The sequence below is a fragment of the Ursus arctos genome, chromosome X (genome assembly GCF_023065955.2).
Source record: "Ursus arctos isolate Adak ecotype North America chromosome X, UrsArc2.0, whole genome shotgun sequence".
Taxonomy (NCBI): Eukaryota; Metazoa; Chordata; class Mammalia; order Carnivora; family Ursidae; genus Ursus; species Ursus arctos.
The window spans coordinates 77,511,006-77,527,447 of record NC_079873.1 but is presented as its reverse complement, the minus strand read 5'-3'; the positions used below and the strand labels follow the sequence as shown (position 1 = coordinate 77,527,447).

At 43.8% G+C, this 16,442-nt stretch overlaps 1 protein-coding gene across 12 annotated transcripts in view; it reads left to right on the top strand.

Moving 5' to 3' along the window:
* The window catches only part of SYTL4 (synaptotagmin like 4), a 67,096-nt gene extending 53,132 nt beyond the window's left edge, over positions 1-13,964 (top strand). For all 12 annotated transcript variants that reach the window (XM_048213423.2, XM_048213420.2, XM_057313057.1 and 9 more), the window contains 7 exons: positions 1,244-1,422; positions 1,731-1,833; positions 2,573-2,734; positions 6,663-6,771; positions 9,073-9,172; positions 9,929-10,137; positions 12,070-13,964. In XM_048213423.2, coding sequence (XP_048069380.1) covers positions 1,244-1,422; positions 1,731-1,833; positions 2,573-2,734; positions 6,663-6,771; positions 9,073-9,172; positions 9,929-10,137; positions 12,070-12,218 — 1,011 coding nt within the window. In that variant the 3' untranslated portion in view covers positions 12,219-13,964. The remainder of the gene's footprint in view (positions 1-1,243; positions 1,423-1,730; positions 1,834-2,572; positions 2,735-6,662; positions 6,772-9,072; positions 9,173-9,928; positions 10,138-12,069) is intronic.
* Positions 13,965-16,442: the final 2,478 nt, after the last annotated feature.

The following is a 16,442-nucleotide window of genomic DNA, read 5'->3' as shown; positions in this document are numbered from 1 at the left end:
ACTTCGCCCCAAAAAGGTAGCAGGCCATGAAGAGAGCAAGATAATATTTCTTCATCAGAGTCCACTCCAAACTCACATTCAAGAGCATTGTCATGAGAGGGGCCCTGACAGGGTTAGTTAGCATCAGGGTATGATTCAGGAGCAGCAATACCGATCACAATCACGAAGTTAAAGGTGCGTTTAAGAATTAGGGCTTAGTTCTGTCAGAAGTATGGAGACTGGTGTTTAGGGGACAGACACAGAGTCAGGAACTGAGGTGATTGGGGTTTGTTCCTACTCACACACAGAATGGAATGGCAGGCTTACAGAGCTGATTACTACCTGAGAGGGCAAGGTCTCTGCCTCCCCCAAATTTGACACAATCACTTTTTCTATAGGTGTTGATAGGGATAAGGCAGATAAAAGAAACCCACAGATACCGCCCCCCCACACACATACACACACAGTGGAATATTCCTCAGCCATCAAAAAATGAAATCTTGCCATTTGCGATGATGTGGATAGGGCTAGAGAGTATTATGCTCAGTGAAATAAGTCAGTCAGAGAAAGACAAATACCATACAATCTCACTCATATGTGGAATTTAAGAAACAAAACAGATGAACATATGACAAGGGGGAAAAGAAAAAAAAGGAGAGAGGGAAACAAGCCATAAGAGACTCGTAACGATAGAGAACAAACTGAGGGAGGTGGGTGAGGAATGGGCTAGATGCGTGATGGGCATTAAAGAGGGCACTTGTGATGAGCACTGGGTGTTGTATGTGAGGAATCACTGCCTGCTACTCCAGAAACCAATATTGCACTGTGTGTTCGCTACAATTTAAATAAAAATAAGAAATCCATAGATAATTAAGGCACTTTGTTTTCATTAGTAACTGACCCCTGCTAGCCAACATTTTAGCATATATAGCAGATAGCAGAAACATAATTTCATCTTACCTGCACTCCTTGTCTGCATTCTGGGGCAGGTGAAAACTAAAAAAAGAAAATGTAAAAAAAGGGAAGAAGAGAAGCTAAGAGCGTAGGTGAGCAACGAACTGATTATCAACCTCAGCAGTTGTGAGTGTGCTACCAGCTGTCTCAGCCTCTGAGTACAAGACCGTTGGCAGCGCTGGCCTATGGCAAGGGTTTCTGAAGATTTTGTTTTGTTCAGTGACTGGGGCTTTATTACGAGGGAAGATGTGAGCCGTGTGGGAAGGGGAGTCAGGCCCTTACCGGATGTTTGTGGCTGCTTTGTCTTCAGAGTACAATTGGCAGCATGATGAGCATCTATAGTGAAGCTGGCGATTTTGGCAACGTCTTTGTGACCGGCAAGATTGCCTTTTCCCTGAAGTATGAGCAGCAAACACAGACTCTGGTCATCCACGTGAAGGAGTGCCACCAGCTGGCCTATGCTGATGAAGCTAAGAAGCGCTCTAACCCGTGAGTGCTTCTGGAATCTGGCCGACGCTCTGAGATGAGAGCTCACATCCTGGCATCTATGTGGGCACTCTTGAACCGAGGTTATCCCTTCCTGGGCAGACAGGGAGGTGTATTTGAGAGCGGGTGGGGAGCTACGGGAAAGGGACTAGGATTGGGAAAATGCTAGAAGACATGTCTAAGAGGGCTTTGATGTGACATTTTCATTTCATCATGGCGTCTGTATATGGAGAGCAGAGAAGTGAAGAATGGGCTTGAGAAAAAACAACAACAACAACAACAAATGACTCCGTACTCTCCTTGATTTCTAGATACGTGAAGACTTATCTTCTGCCTGACAAGTCCCGCCAAGGAAAAAGAAAAACCAGCATCAAGCGGGACACCATCAATCCACTGTATGATGAGATCCTTAGAGTATGTATCTAGATCCCAAGAGCTGAACACGTCCTGTCTTGTGTGCTAAGCTGTAGCTATTCCTCTGCTACTAGGGCAGGGTGACACAGTTTTCAGTGGCCATGTCTGTGTCTGAAGATAGGCCATGGCCATCTGTTCACATACTAACCTCCCAGAGAAGAGAACAAAGGTGATCTGGCTTTCTTGGATTGTTGTGAAATTGGAGATTCATGTGACCACAAATCTCATTCAATTTTATTTTTAAAAAGATTTTATTTATTTATTTGAGAGAGAGAAAGCGAGAGCACGAGCGAATGAGCAAGGGGAAGGCAGAGAGAGAAGCAGACTCCCTTCTAAGCAGGGAGCCCGACATCGGGCTCGATTTCAGGACCCTGAGATCATGACCTGAGCTGAAGGTAGATGCTTAACCGACCGAGCCACCCAGCTGCCCCTACAAATCTCCTTTTAAAAAGTCATTGGGGATCAGAAGTTTCTGTGGCAGTCTGTTTTGAATATTCCATTGTTCTTTCACCCAGTCTAGGAAAAATTAATTTTCCAGGTCCTACCTTAGAATGTGGTAGATTTTTGTGAAATGGGGTAAGTGAAGGCTTTGATTAAGGAAACTCAAAGTGCTTAGAGACCAAAGTAATTTGATAATCAGGATTATGGACTTTGGGTATGATTGCTCAGATATCGGAATAATCTTTTCTGAGGAATTACTACGAACTAATCATCTTGGGCTTCTCCTTTTCTTTCACAGTATGAGATCCCAGAATCTCTTCTGGCCCAGAGGACTTTGCAGTTCTCAGTTTGGCATCATGGTCGTTTTGGCAGAAACACTTTCCTTGGAGAGGCAGAGGTCCAGATGGATTCCTGGAAGCTTGATAAGAAACGGGATCATTGTGTCCCTTTACATGGAAAGGTAGTCTGCTTTAACAACTCCTTGCGCAGTTGGGACCTGAGGTAGCACCGTCTGCAGGGACCTCTGCTGGTACATGTTGGTAGCGACTTTGAATGTAATCTTCTGTGGAGTTCTAGCACCCCCTGCTGGGGTTTCTGAGTCGGACAGTAACTTCAGATGCACTTGCATGTTGAGTGTGCGATCTCTTTGTAGGGCAAGCAAAGGATGAAGCCATGGTTTTCCTTTGAAAAGCTTTTCATATGTGTGCCAAGCTTTGCCTCATAACCTTCCAGAGTCCGGGCGTATCCTAACATCCTAACTTGCACCTCTTCTCCCAGCTAACCTTTTGGGTGTCTCCTAATCACTCCTTTTCCAAGCTAATCTTTTCACTAAAGAAGTGGGAAGTTAAAACAGTTCATGGAGTTCTAATTGTACTCTTTGTCACACAAGCCAGGGAAAATTTTACTCTGGAGATGGCATCTCAGGCGAGAGTGTAGCAGGATCCAAAATAGTGCCTGGGATCTGAGTGTAGGCCTGGATTTGAATCCTGGTTCTGTTATTTGCCAGCTAGGTAAGTCACCCCTGTTATAAAATAACGTAGGTAAATCACTTAACTTCTGTGAGTCTCAGTTTATTCATCTGCAAAATGGGGATCATCACGATACTCCTCTTTCACAGGCTTGTCCACAAAGTGCCAAGCAATGCCTGGTACCTAACGGACATTCAGTAGGTTACTGTCATTCCGGATAAGATGAAATTGCTAAAACAGAGTTAGGATTTCTTGATGATCTGAACTGTTCAATGGCAAGGTTCCTTGGTAATTTTTTTTTACACTAGCATTTTCTTTTTTAATTATTATTATTTTCAATTAGCCAACATATCATTAGTTTCTGATGTATACACTAACATTTTCAATGCTAAAAATAGTACGTGGTGCATAGACTATCTTTGGAAAGATAGACAGAAAACTAGTAGCAGTGGCTGCGTCTGGGAAGAGACTGAGGTGAGAGAGCAATTTTGTTTTCTCTGTATGCCCTTTTAGAACCTTTGAACTCTTTACCATATCTACATATATCACTTATTTAAAAAATGAAGAATAAGAGGATTCGTGTGCACATGGTTCGAAATTGCAATGACATGAAAGTATATAAAAAGAAAAGCACATTCCATTCCCTAGAAATAACCACTGTTATCAACTACTTGGATATCTTTATAGAGATTTTATATTAAGCAGCATGAATATGCACGTAGGGATTTATATTTTTTCCCTTTTATACAAATAGGCTTGTATGCACCTCATCGTGTACATGTATCTTGACTTTTTTTTTCATTGAACAATTCATTATTTATCATGGACATCTTTGTCTGCCATCACTTACAGATCTATCTCATTTTCATTGCTGTATAGTATTCTTTCATGTGCCTATATTATAAAATGTTGGCTTTTTTGCTGTTAAAGCTATGCTGTAATATATCTTGGCCTTCTTATGTGAATGTAACGTAGGAGAAATTGCTGGTGATGGAATTGTTGAGTCAGTCATGTAATATTTTGATAGCTACTTCCTTCCATAAAAAATATTAACAACGTTAAATCTGCCCCTTTAAAGACTAATAATAACAGGAAAGCAATTATCACCAAGCTATAGCATATTATTAGAAATGTAGAATCTCTCTCTCTTTTTTTTAAGCGATTTTATTTGAGAGAGAGCATGAGCCTGTGCATGAGAGCACAAGCTGGGGGAGGGTCAGAGGGAGAGGGAGAAGCAGGCTCCCCACTGAGCAGGGAGCCCGATGAGGCTCAATTCCAGGGCCCCAGGATCATGACCTGAGCCAAGGGTAGACGCTTAACCGACTGAGCCACCCAGGCATCCCAGAAATGTAGAATTTCTTAAGCATTTGGCATACGAGTCGTTCTTTCAGGGGCCTATGGTTGATAAAATGATATTGGAAATGTCACCGTAAACCATTATGAACTACTGCCAATAAAAGCATCTTACATCAAAAGAGAAAAAAGCTGCATTAAGATGGAGACATTTGCTCTTTGCAGTTATTTTGAGCTAGAATGAAAATATGCTACTGAAAAAATACACCAATTTCTAGCGAAGGCTAAACTCCAGTTTTGAGAGTCTACTGAAGTTCACAATCTGGAAATGAATAAATTGTGTAGACATTTATAAACAACAAAAAGTCCACTCCAGCATTACATATCTATTTTAACTTAAAACACTCTACATTTATTGCCTCTGATCTATCCATTTTTTTTTTCTTTTTTGCCCCTAGCAATCTATTTGCTCCCATTCAACTTTCTCTTCCTGGCATCCACCTCCCTATTCTTTTGTATCTCTCCCATACACTAAATTGTGCATCTGGGTATGTGGTACCTTTTTCTAAACCAATGGGGATTATGCCTTCCTGGTGTTGGTATACTCCATGCTGAGGACCTAGGTGAGAGGAGCCCCAGTGAATACACGCAGATGACAGGGCACGTCTGGTCCACACCGCTGGATAGCAAAGCGTAAAGAACAAAACCATGCCAAGAGCGCCAATAGAGTGAAGCAATTCTGGTACCAACAGCCAAAGACAATAGGCCACTTGCTGCTCATTCCAGACATTCATTCACTCCTATATTCATTCAGTAAATATTTGTGGAGCACCTACTATGTGCCAGGTACTTGGCTAAGTGTCAGGCCTACTAGGCTGAGCAAAACTAGGGTGATTCCTGTCCTCCTGGCATTTAGGTTCCAGCGGTAGAGACAGCCATTCATCAAAAGTGATGTAAATATAAAATTAGAAATCGTGGCATGCTCAAATCCTTGCAACAGAGTTCACCTAGCCTTCTTCAAATCTTTGAAAACTCTTTAAAAAATACTTTTTAATCTTTGAAAATCATACAAGCACTACATACCATTCTCTTGAAAAAGTCTATATCTATATCTATCTATCTATATCTATCTATCTATCTATCTATCTATCTATCTATCGACACACACACAGGCAAAAGTGAAAGCCCTCTTTCCTTTCCCCAATCCATTCTTCTCTCTAGAATAAACAAGTGTTAAGTTTGTATGTATCCTTCTGGGTTTTTCTATGCAGTGTAGTATAGTGGTTAAAAGCATGGACTCTGGAACCGGTCTGTATGAATTTGAATCCTGCCTCTGTCAGTTGCTAACTGTGTGACCTTGGGCAAGTTACTTAACCTCCCTGTTCCATAATCTGTAACATGGGGCTAATAGTACCTATGGGGATTATCTTGAGGATGACACAAAATGATATACTTAAAGTACTTATAACAGTGCCTGGCACATAGTAAGTAATATACAAGTGATAATGATCATAATCATTATTTACATACATACATATTCACATGTACAAACATGAACATATGTCAGTGTAAGTGGGATACCTTGTCTGCATTTTGCTTTGTTGACTTAATAGTACGTCTTGGGTATCTTTCTGAGTCAGCACGTGTGGATTCCCTGCATTCTTTCTGATGATTGCATGCCATAATCCAGACGCCATCTGCGGGCATTAAAATCGTTCACTTAACCTTGCCTATATTGATCAACATTTAGGTTGTTTCCACTTTTTGGCTTTTACTAACAATGTTGATAGCAAGATTCTTCATCATGCATCAGTTGCCTGTGAGTCTGTATGGCAACTTTGCTGGAAGACCTTTGGGGGCACTTGGAATCTAGTAACTGTATCCCCCAAGTAGCAAAATAGTGGGCATTGCAGAAGGCTTTGTTGGGTTTTTCTGCAGCTCCTTCTGAAGGAACTGCCTTAGAAACCTGCGGCTGCCATGGCCGAGGCACCCTGGACTGTATTCATAAGGAGGATTCTCTTATGTCATGAAACTCTTCTTGGGGTCAATTTTTGAGTCTCCTCAGTGAGAGGTCCCAACAACTCCTGAGAAGCCCCACTTGACTTGTCGGGTTCCCCTGTGTTTCAGATCAGTGCTGAGTCCCCGACTGGCTTGCCATCACACAAAGGCGAGTTGGTGGTTTCATTGAAATACATCCCAGCCTCCAAACTCCCTGTTGGAGGTGACCGGAAAAAGAGTGAGTTTTTTGGGGAGGGGGGCTGGATTTAGCCCTTAGTGTTCTGTACAGGCTGTTCGTGTGATAGTGCAGCGGGTGGCCAGCACTGTTGGAGAGACCGGATTGAGATGCTCCTGGATCATCTTCTAGGGAAGATTCCTTTACTAAGTAAGCCTTTTCTGCCTCATTTTCAACCAGAAGGGACTATCTTAGGGTTGGCACTCAGTTTTGTTTTGTTTTTGTTTTTTGTTTTTTGTGTTTTTTTTGTTGTTGCTGCTGTTTTTTAGGCCATTAAACTGACGTGGTCTTGGTCCAGCTATGGCAAACTATTAAGAGGGCAGATTAGAACAGAATCTTTGGGGGTGAGAAAGGGTGGTTGCAAGGGGTGGTGAAATATGAGGGACAGGAAGTTAAAGGTTGAGGAAGAGTAAATGAACACACTGGGCACTGTGCTAGTGACTAGGGATATGTAGATGAGTAAGACATGTTTACCCTCTTTGAGAAGCTCAGTGTAGCAAGGACAACAGTCATATGCTGAAAGAGCACAGACACAGAATCTCTCTGGTTACATTTGGGGAGAACTTTAAAGAGGAAGTAAGGACAAAACTGGACTTCAGATTTTACCAGGCAGAAAAGGGAGAGAATGGGGTGTGAAGAACAGTTCCAGGAGAGGTCGCGTGAGCAAAGGTTTTAAGAAGGCATAGTAAATGTGGGGTTGTATGGAAAGTGTGAGGCAGTGAACTCCTTAGTTCAGTGGCGCTGGAGTTATGGTTTGTGTGTGTGGTAGTGGAGCTGGAAGTGATAAGGCGGGTGCCTGACTGAAAAGGGCTTTGCACATAACGGTAACGAGTTGAATTTGATCCATTGGTGCAATGGGAAGCCAAAGTTCTTAGAAAGATACCTGTGTGTATGGGATGACTAGAGAAGAGAAGCAAGGATAGGACCATAGGGAAGAGCAGCATTTTAAAGGATGAAGAGAGGACAAAAAGCTAGTGAGGCAGAGGATTATTAGGAAAGAGCTTGGAGAAGAAAAGAGCAGAGGTTGTCAATAATGTTGAAATACTACTGGGATGTCAAGCTGGTGAGGATGGAGAAGACGTGGCTCATCGGCGTTAGGTTGTCTTTTCAGTGGATTTGTGGAAACAAAAGCCAGATTTCACCAGAAACTAGGCCAAGTGAATGAAGCAAAGAAGTAGAAGTAGTGAGCGTGGACTCTTATTTTTTTTTTTTTAAGGATAATTGATGGTGAAAGAAAGAGGTAAGGGTAAAGGGAGATTTTCTTTTTAAAGGATTTCTTTTTTTTTAAGATTTTATTTATTTGAGAGAGAGCGCGCGCACATGCGCACAAGTGAGGAGGAGGGGCAAAAGGAGAGGGAGAAGCAGACTTCCCAATAAGCAGGGAGCCCAATGTGGGGCTCAATCCCAGGACCCCAGGATCATGACATGAGCCGAAGGCAGATGCTTAACCGACTGAGCCACCCAGGTGCCCCTTTTTAAAGGGTTTTTAAAAGAAGTGGTGAGATTAGCATATACTTAGACTGCAGGGATAGGACTAGTAGAGGAAGAGATATTAAAAATAGGAGGTGGGTTCTCCCTCTGCCTCTTCCCCTTGGCTTTTGCTCTCTTTCTCTCACTCACACACACTCTCTCTCTCAAATAAATAAATAAAATCTTTTAAAAAAAAGGAGGGGCACCTGGATGGCTCAGTGGGTTAAGCGTCTGCCTTCAGCTCAGGTCATGGTCCCAGGGTCCTAGGATCAAGCCCTGTATCCGGCTCACTGCTCAGTGGGGAGTCTGCTTCTCCCTCTGCCTCTCCCCCGTCTTGTGTTCTCTCTCTCTCTCTTTCTCTCTCTCTCAAATAAATAAATAAAATCTTTAAAAAAAAATGGGAGGTGGGGGTTGAAATTGATGATGCCAGATGAGTCCTGTGAAGTAGACATGGGATCAAGAACACAAGTAGGGGAGTTCCCTTTTTTAAAAATCATTCAACAAATATCAGGCAACTTTACTTCTCTAAGCCTCCACTTTCCCATCTGTAAAATAGGAATAATAGTAGATATCTTATACGGTTGCTTTGCCAATTAAATACTTAATGTAGAAACAGGCATGTAGCCAGTTTTCACAAAGCATTTATTACTATTGTTCTTATTAATTGAGTCAGGCAGTGACTGACTGGTCCTGAGAGCGGAAGTCAGATGTGGTCCAGTTGTCATGGAGCTTGCTGCCTTCAGGAACCAGGGATGGAAGGTGCTATGTAGGTAAAGATCAAGTGGAATCTGAAGGGGGTAGGGGCTCACTTGCTATGGCTGACATCCCTTACAGGTAAAGGTGGGGAAGGGGGAGAGCTCCAGGTGTGGATCAAAGAAGCCAAGAACCTGACGGCTGCCAAATCAGGAGGGACTTCTGACAGCTTTGTCAAGGGGTGAGTCCCGGGGCCAGCACCAAACTAACCAGTTCCAGGACAAGGAAACTGAGAGAGGAACCCAAATGAACCTTTCTCTGTGGATATTACCCTTGTATATGCCACCACCTCCCACAACCAACTTTGTTCCTGAAAATAGGTAATGGCAAAACCTCCACAACCACCTTTGTCCTGGTCTGAGCTCAGTTGGGACTGTGCTGTAGTGTGGATTTCCAAAGAGGAGGGTGGTAGACAGACAGGCTGGACTTTTCCTTTGTTACAGACTGAGGCTTTTAATGAATCCTGAGTCAAAATCTGTGTCCCCTGACTGTTAGGATTTAGGAACCCAGGACTCTGTTCCCCACAATCTTTAAGCGATGCCAGCTTTGCCCAAATGAGAGATCACCCCGCTGACTTAAGTTCTCCAGCCAAGCATGTTCAGCTAGGCCTGTAGTTACTATTATCGGTTTTCTTGAAAGAGGACCTTGTTAGAAATGGAACCAAATATTTAAAACCCGTGTTTGGTAGAGTATAGACAACAGTTAACTGATAAGACTGTATTAATTTTCTCTCCTGGTTAAAGGAATTGAATCAGGTGAATGATCCAGTGGGGGTAGTGGGAACTCCGCTTCGGCATATTCGAAGGAGGGAGTGTGTGTGCTTGCATCCGAGTGACGACTTACCTTCCTGGGCTAGGCCTGCGGTAGGGAAAGGGGAATTAAGAGAGGCACTTGCCAGCTGTGAGTAGGTTGTTGATTACTCCCCACCCTCTGCCAGATACCTCCTTCCCATGAGGAGCAAGGCCAGTAAGCGTAAGACTCCTGTGATGAAGAAGACCCTGAATCCCCACTACAACCATACATTTGTCTACAATGGTGTGAGGCTGGAAGATCTACAACACATGTGCCTGGAACTGACTGTGTGGGACCGGGAGCCTCTGGCCAGCAATGACTTCCTGGGCGGGGTCAGGCTGGGTGTTGGTACTGGTGAGAGCCTCTCCCCCATCCTGACTATTTTAAAGGCGTGTTGTGTATTTTTCACTCCTAACATACCCGTATCCCTTCCTTCAGAGCTTCTCTATAGTAAGAGTTGTCTTCTTTTCTTTCAGTTAACGTTTGGTCACTATTTACTGAGCGCCTACTAGGTGCAGACCTTAGGGGAGGGCTGAGCTCGTGCACTGTTCATGCGTACACACGAATGGGACCCTGAGAGCCACCAATGCCATCATCTTACCACCAAAAAAAAAAATCTAAAAACCTACCTGTATCGGTACGGGTAATTTCCATCCTCCGTCCTGTTATAATGAAAGAGGGGCCTTTCTAGCAAAGGCCAAGCTCTTTCCAAGTGTTCTGGATCACAGCCTAACCTTCTTAACCTCGCTTCTGGAATCTCCTATCTCTCCTGTCTGATCACTTTCATTCTCTCAATGTCCCTACTGGAGGCGACAACAGAAACGCTCTGGTATCGCCAATCTTAAGAAACAGAAATTAACCTCTTCTTGACCCTACATCCCCCTTCTAATTTCTTAAAAGGACTCGTCTCTGCTTCCTCACATCACTTTTAGTCCTCAATCCACTGTGATCTGGCTTCTGTCTCACCACTTCACTGAGCAATTGCTCATGATAAACTTTTGTTTTCATCTTACTAGAATTTTCGTGTGATTTAGCATAGCTGATCACTCCCTTTTTCTTGAAATCCTTAGCTTCGACTGATCTGCACTTGTCTTTGCAGTTTCCTCATTCTCTACCCAAACTTTAAATATTGGTGCTTTTCAAGGCTTAGTCTTGAATCCTCTTTTTCCTCTCTGCAGTTTCTGCACGCCTGTGGCCTTAAATACTACTTGTATATGAATGAGTCGTACAGAACACTAAACCCAAAGTGTCTAGAGTGAGGTTTTTTCAAATGTAGCCAGTTCATATCAGTCTCCCGCTTAAAACCCTTCAGTGCCTTTACTCCTGTATGTAGAAGACAATCCAAAGTTCTTACCATTCTGACAGGCCCCTTTAGATTTTTGCCCCTTTGTTCCTTTATAATCCAACCTTAGATCACTCTCCTGCTTGCTCCCTGTGCTCCAAGCACAATGGCTCTTTCTGCTCTCCAAGTATACCAAGCTCATTCCAACTTCATAACCTTTGCGGTTATTGTTAACCTCCGCCTGGCTCCTTCCCATCCTTTGGAGCTTGACTCAGGTGTCTCCTTGGAGAGGCGCTCAGACCACTCCATTTAAAGGAGGCCCTGATCTAGGTACTGCAGGTCACCCTCTTTATTTACCTCATGACATTTATCTCGCTCTCTGCAGTATTCTTGACTTACTTGTAAATGTTCTGTTTTCCCTATTCAAACGTAAGTTGCCGGTAAGGCAGGACTTTTTTTTTTTTCCCTTTGTTCACCACTGTAACTCCCATGCCTCGAAGAGTGCCTGGTACACAGTAGGTACTCCATAAATGTTTGTTGAAAAAACATATGTGCAAGACAGTAGGAATGAGGCCACATACAATCCGAACTTCAGGCCTGGAGTCTACAGCTAGAGAATAAAAGGTGTTTAGCTGATGCTTCCCGCCCCCCCCCATTTTTTTTAAAATTTTCAGTCAAGTTGGCAATAACAGAAAGGCAATAGCTCTGGCATGAGGTGTCAGACACAAGAGCTCTGTCATGGCCTCAGAATGAGAGGTCTGAAGCTACAGTGTGCTGTTTGGCGTGTCATTTCATCAACCTGAAGTCTCCTAACAGAGTCTCAGGAGGCACAGAACTAGCCTTGCAGAGTCCACAGGGAGCAGCCCCCAGACGGCCGTCCCCGTCAACCCATCTTCGTAACACACTGTCCTTTGTGGGATGGCTACCCTTGCCATATAACCCATCTTTCCCGGTGGGCTGAAGAGTGGGTTCCCTGTTCAGCCTCCTCTGGTGTTTCTCCTCAGGGATCAGTAATGGGGAAGTGGTGGACTGGATGGACTCGACTGGGGAAGAAGTGAGCCTATGGCAGAAGATGCGACAGTACCCAGGCTCTTGGGCAGAAGGGACTCTGCAGCTGCGCTCCTCGATGGCCAAGCAGAAGCTGGGCTTATAAGTCCTTCCTTCTCTGCAGGTCCAGCCCTGTCCGGGGCAAGTTGGAGGAAGTGAAGAAACCAAGAGCAAAGATGTGTAATGTGTGTGTGTGTGTATGTGTATGTGTGTGTGTGTTATGTATGTGCGTATATAAACACATATTTCTACAATTCTCATTATGTTATGCTAGAGTGATGCAGGCTTGCTCCCTTTCTTAAAGCAGGCTCAAGAATAAGGGTCTGTTCAAAGTGTTTTTATTTGTGCATAATCTAGTATATCTCCAGAGTCCATGCTTGTATCTTTATGATGTTTAATTAACTTAAAAATCTTTTAAAGCAAGTTTTCATCTCCTGCATTGCAATCCTTTTCCTCCTTCCCCAGGAAGCCCTGCCTACCTTTGGCATTCATACAGCTCTGTGTTTCAAGGTATGCCTGGTGTGAGGCCCAGGCTCTGGGAAGCAGGGTTGGGTTACTAAAGGCAGGAGAAGATGGGAGAGAGGTGAGTAGGTCTCCCCCTTCCTTTCCAATTTCTGTTTTTAACTCCATTTTTACCTTGATAAATTTCTGGAACTTGGCTTTTAACTCTTCTAGTTCTTAAGCAGTTTCCATAGTGCTTGGGTCTCATGGTTTTCTTTGAAATGCTAGGAAAATTCCTAAGTTCCTTCCAGCTCCAGACACCTTCACTAGACCTTTAAGGGACGCTTATAATGGAGCTGCTGTAGAAAAACACTTTAATTAGGTAGTGACTGAGTCATGGACATGCCACAAATGGCTTCTCGGTGGTCTCATAGGACCAGAGCGGCTGAGAGTGAAATGTCTCCCAGCCCATGCTGGATTTTTGCATTTTATACAGATAACAGCTGTTGTTGGCGAGCTCCTCATTTCTCTAATAAAAGACATTTTCACCCTCATATGCCACATCTTTCTTAGCGTTTGTCTGTGGTGTGGTACCACACAGAATACGGTGTATATACCATTATGCCAGCCAGAATAGCCAAGTGCTGTCTAAACTGGCTCAGTGTTGGGGCGGCTGGGTGGCTCAGTTGGTTAAGCCACTGCCTTCAGCTCAGGTCATGATCTCGGGGTCCTGGGATCGAGCCCCGAATTGGGCTCCCACTCAGCGAGGAGCCTGCTTCTCCCTCTCCCTCTGCCTTGGCCCCTCCCCCTGCTCGTGCTCTCTCTCTTACACTCTATCTCAAATAAATAAATAAAATCTTAAAAAAAAAAAAAAAACCACAACTGGCCCAGTGTTTCTCCAGACTGGGCACTGTTAGTGCTCTAAGAGAATGTGTTCAGACAGTCTCTCAGTTATTCTGGCTTCCTTCTTGAAGTAATTTCACTTTCAATTTTTTCTATTGTTTCCTAAACTTGACCTAGATGTAATGTGGGTGTGATGTGCTGAGACCTTTCCTAGAAGGGTCTGGTGACCTGAGGTTCATTTTCTGAAACTCACTGTACCAAACTGACCTTTTTATCCTTGCAAGTGTATCTACACAAAGTTGTTTGTGAAAGGAGTCTATACTGGAGAAGAAATCCCTTTTGGTAGAGTCTGCTGATTTCTCCTATAAGGGCCACTAGGTCGAGGGCAGCTACTGTGGTTTCTGCTGTATGGGTGAGTTGAATGGAGGAGTGTTTTTAAAACGTTTGTTTGGTATGGATTGATACTGTAATGGAAAACATAATTTGGAACCCTGGCTTGTAACGTGCTCCTTTGTTCTCCATCCCCTGAAATGTACGTGGGCTTCAGTAAAGCTTTCTCACTTGTCAAGTGTTTGCGTTTGTTAGTTCTACGGCTTTTCTCTCTCATGTCCTCACTTACCGCTCTTGCTGTTCAGTGGCTTGAAGGAGAAGAACCAAAGTGACAAATGCCCTTCCCTAATCGTACACTGTATTGATTCAAAGAAAATTTCCCTTTCCCTACATTGCTGCCTGTTACCTCTGCTGAGCTCTGATCTAATGACTTTTGTGTTTAGTATCTAGGGAGAGACCTGAGAATCCATCTTAAAAGTGGCACCACTTTTCTTTCTCTCTCAAGTACCAAGGGAACTCTTTCTCTAGTTTTGTAGCCCTCTACCACTAGGAAGGAGAGAGATGTGTGTATACATTTATGAGCACAGGGGAAGGAAGATGTTCTCTGCTGTGTTTCTTTCTGGATCCTTCGATATCTCTGGGAGGTAGGTAGAGCCTTTTCCCTCCACCCCTTCTACCATTATTTAGTTTTGAGAAATAAATAACACAGATGTTAAGCAACCCATCTCAGAAATGAGGCCTTAGGTTAAGAAAGCTGGGTTTCTAGGGAGAGCCCAAGTGATTCTTGACCTCTTGTGCAAAAAGACATCAATATATATTGAATGTGTATAAAGCTTTATGCTAGGCACATTATATATTATTTCCTTAATTTCTCCAAGCACATTATGAAGTAGGAAAATTTCCCTTTTTACAGATGAGGAAAGTCAAGTCCACTGTTGCACAACAGAGTTGGGCTTTGAATCAAGGTCTTATTCCACTGTATGATGCTACTTCCTGTGAGGGCATTATATGTGTTATAGGTGAAGATTCAAAGGAAGGGATGACTCCTTTTTTCTAAAATATCTCAAAGAAATAAGTTTAGTTTACAAGGTAGGATAATCAGAATGCTTTGGACGTTACCTAACCAGCTGACTGACTCAATACTTTGTGCGTGTGAGTGTGTGTGTGTGTGTATGTATGAGAGAGACAGACAGGGGAGATGGGGATGGGGGATAGATGGGAGGCAGAGAGAGAAAAAGTAACAGATACATACAAGGTTGGGGTGAGGCTAGCGCCTTGTCTGGCTGTGGGCCTGATTCTGCTGCTGCCCCCTCCTGCTGCTTTAGGAGCTGGGATTTCTTGAATCATAAGGCAAAAGAGGTTATAGTGAAACTTTACCTGAAGAAAGCAAGATTGACTTGCCTGTCTGACTACTCAGTAAAATGAAACAAAACAAGAGCTTCTCGATTTTTCTAAGCTAGAGGAGCATTTCTGTGCAAGAGTCGGGCCCAGGTGGAACCTTGGTTCAAGTTGTCGTTCATGTTGTCATTTGGGCCTTTGACCTGCTGACATGCCCTGGCTTGTCACTTAAGGTATAAGTGATAAAGACAAGGCAGGGCATTTACTCTGACTAATGTGCAATCTTTGCCTTTGGAACCACAGACCTTGTCTGACCGGAGATTTCCCACATTAGCTCATTGTATTTTGTCTTCTACCCATAACTTGTCTTTTGACTTTCAAGCTTCTGTATTTCCCTGGAGGGAGGAGGGAGAAGGGACTTTTTTTGCTCCAAGTGTGATCATTCACTCCATGTCCTGGTCCACTCAGCAACTGCCTCGCTTTTAATTTTGCATCTTACAAATGAGATTTCCACTAAGCCTGCAGTGGACACAGCTTCTCTCTGACTCACTACTACCCCCCTATATTCTGGGCTCATGATTTATGTCCCATCCCTCCTCTTTGGAGGGTGAATTTTCTTGGGTTGAGAGCCTTCCAGTTCCCTCTTTCCTCCTGGGTCCACTCCCAAGTCTTGTGTCTGAATAGGGTTATATAGAGAGGGTGAAACCCTTGTCTTTGCTTGGAGCAGTCAGCTGTCTTTAAATGAAAAGTCGAAAAAGTAGAGGCACTACAGTATAATATTTAAGAACATGGACTCTGGAGCCAGCCTGCTTGTGTTTAAATCCCAACTCTGCCACTTACTAGCTGGCTGGCCTCAGGCAAGTCGCCTAACCTCTCTGTGCCTCAATTCTCTCATCCACGAAATGGGACTAATAACAGGACCTGCCTCATAAGGTTCTTGTGAAGATTTCCGAGTCAGTTGATAGAATGTTTAGCATTGGCACTCGGTACACAGTGAGTGCTCAGGCATTAGCTCTGCCCCTCCACTCAGCCTGCTTTCCTCTCTCCTCTAATTTTCCACTGGGGACCCCGAGGCAAAGCTGAGGGAGAAAGGCTGCTGAGTCCTAACCAGGACGCTGGGTTTCAAGAGTGTCAAAAAGAAGGTTCTCGGCAGCACAGGAAGAACACCTTTTTCTCCAACATGGACACACTGTGGAGCACTGCTGCATTTCCCTCTGGGCAGCCTCACATTTACCCTCAGGCCCGGCTCCTGCGGCGTGACTTCGTGTAGCAGTGGCTCCCACCTGCTTGGTGCTCACCTCTTCAAAGGGATCTGAGTAAGTTCATACGTGATGCTGAATCTGTCTTTTTTTATTTTTTTCTCCTTCTCCACTAGTTT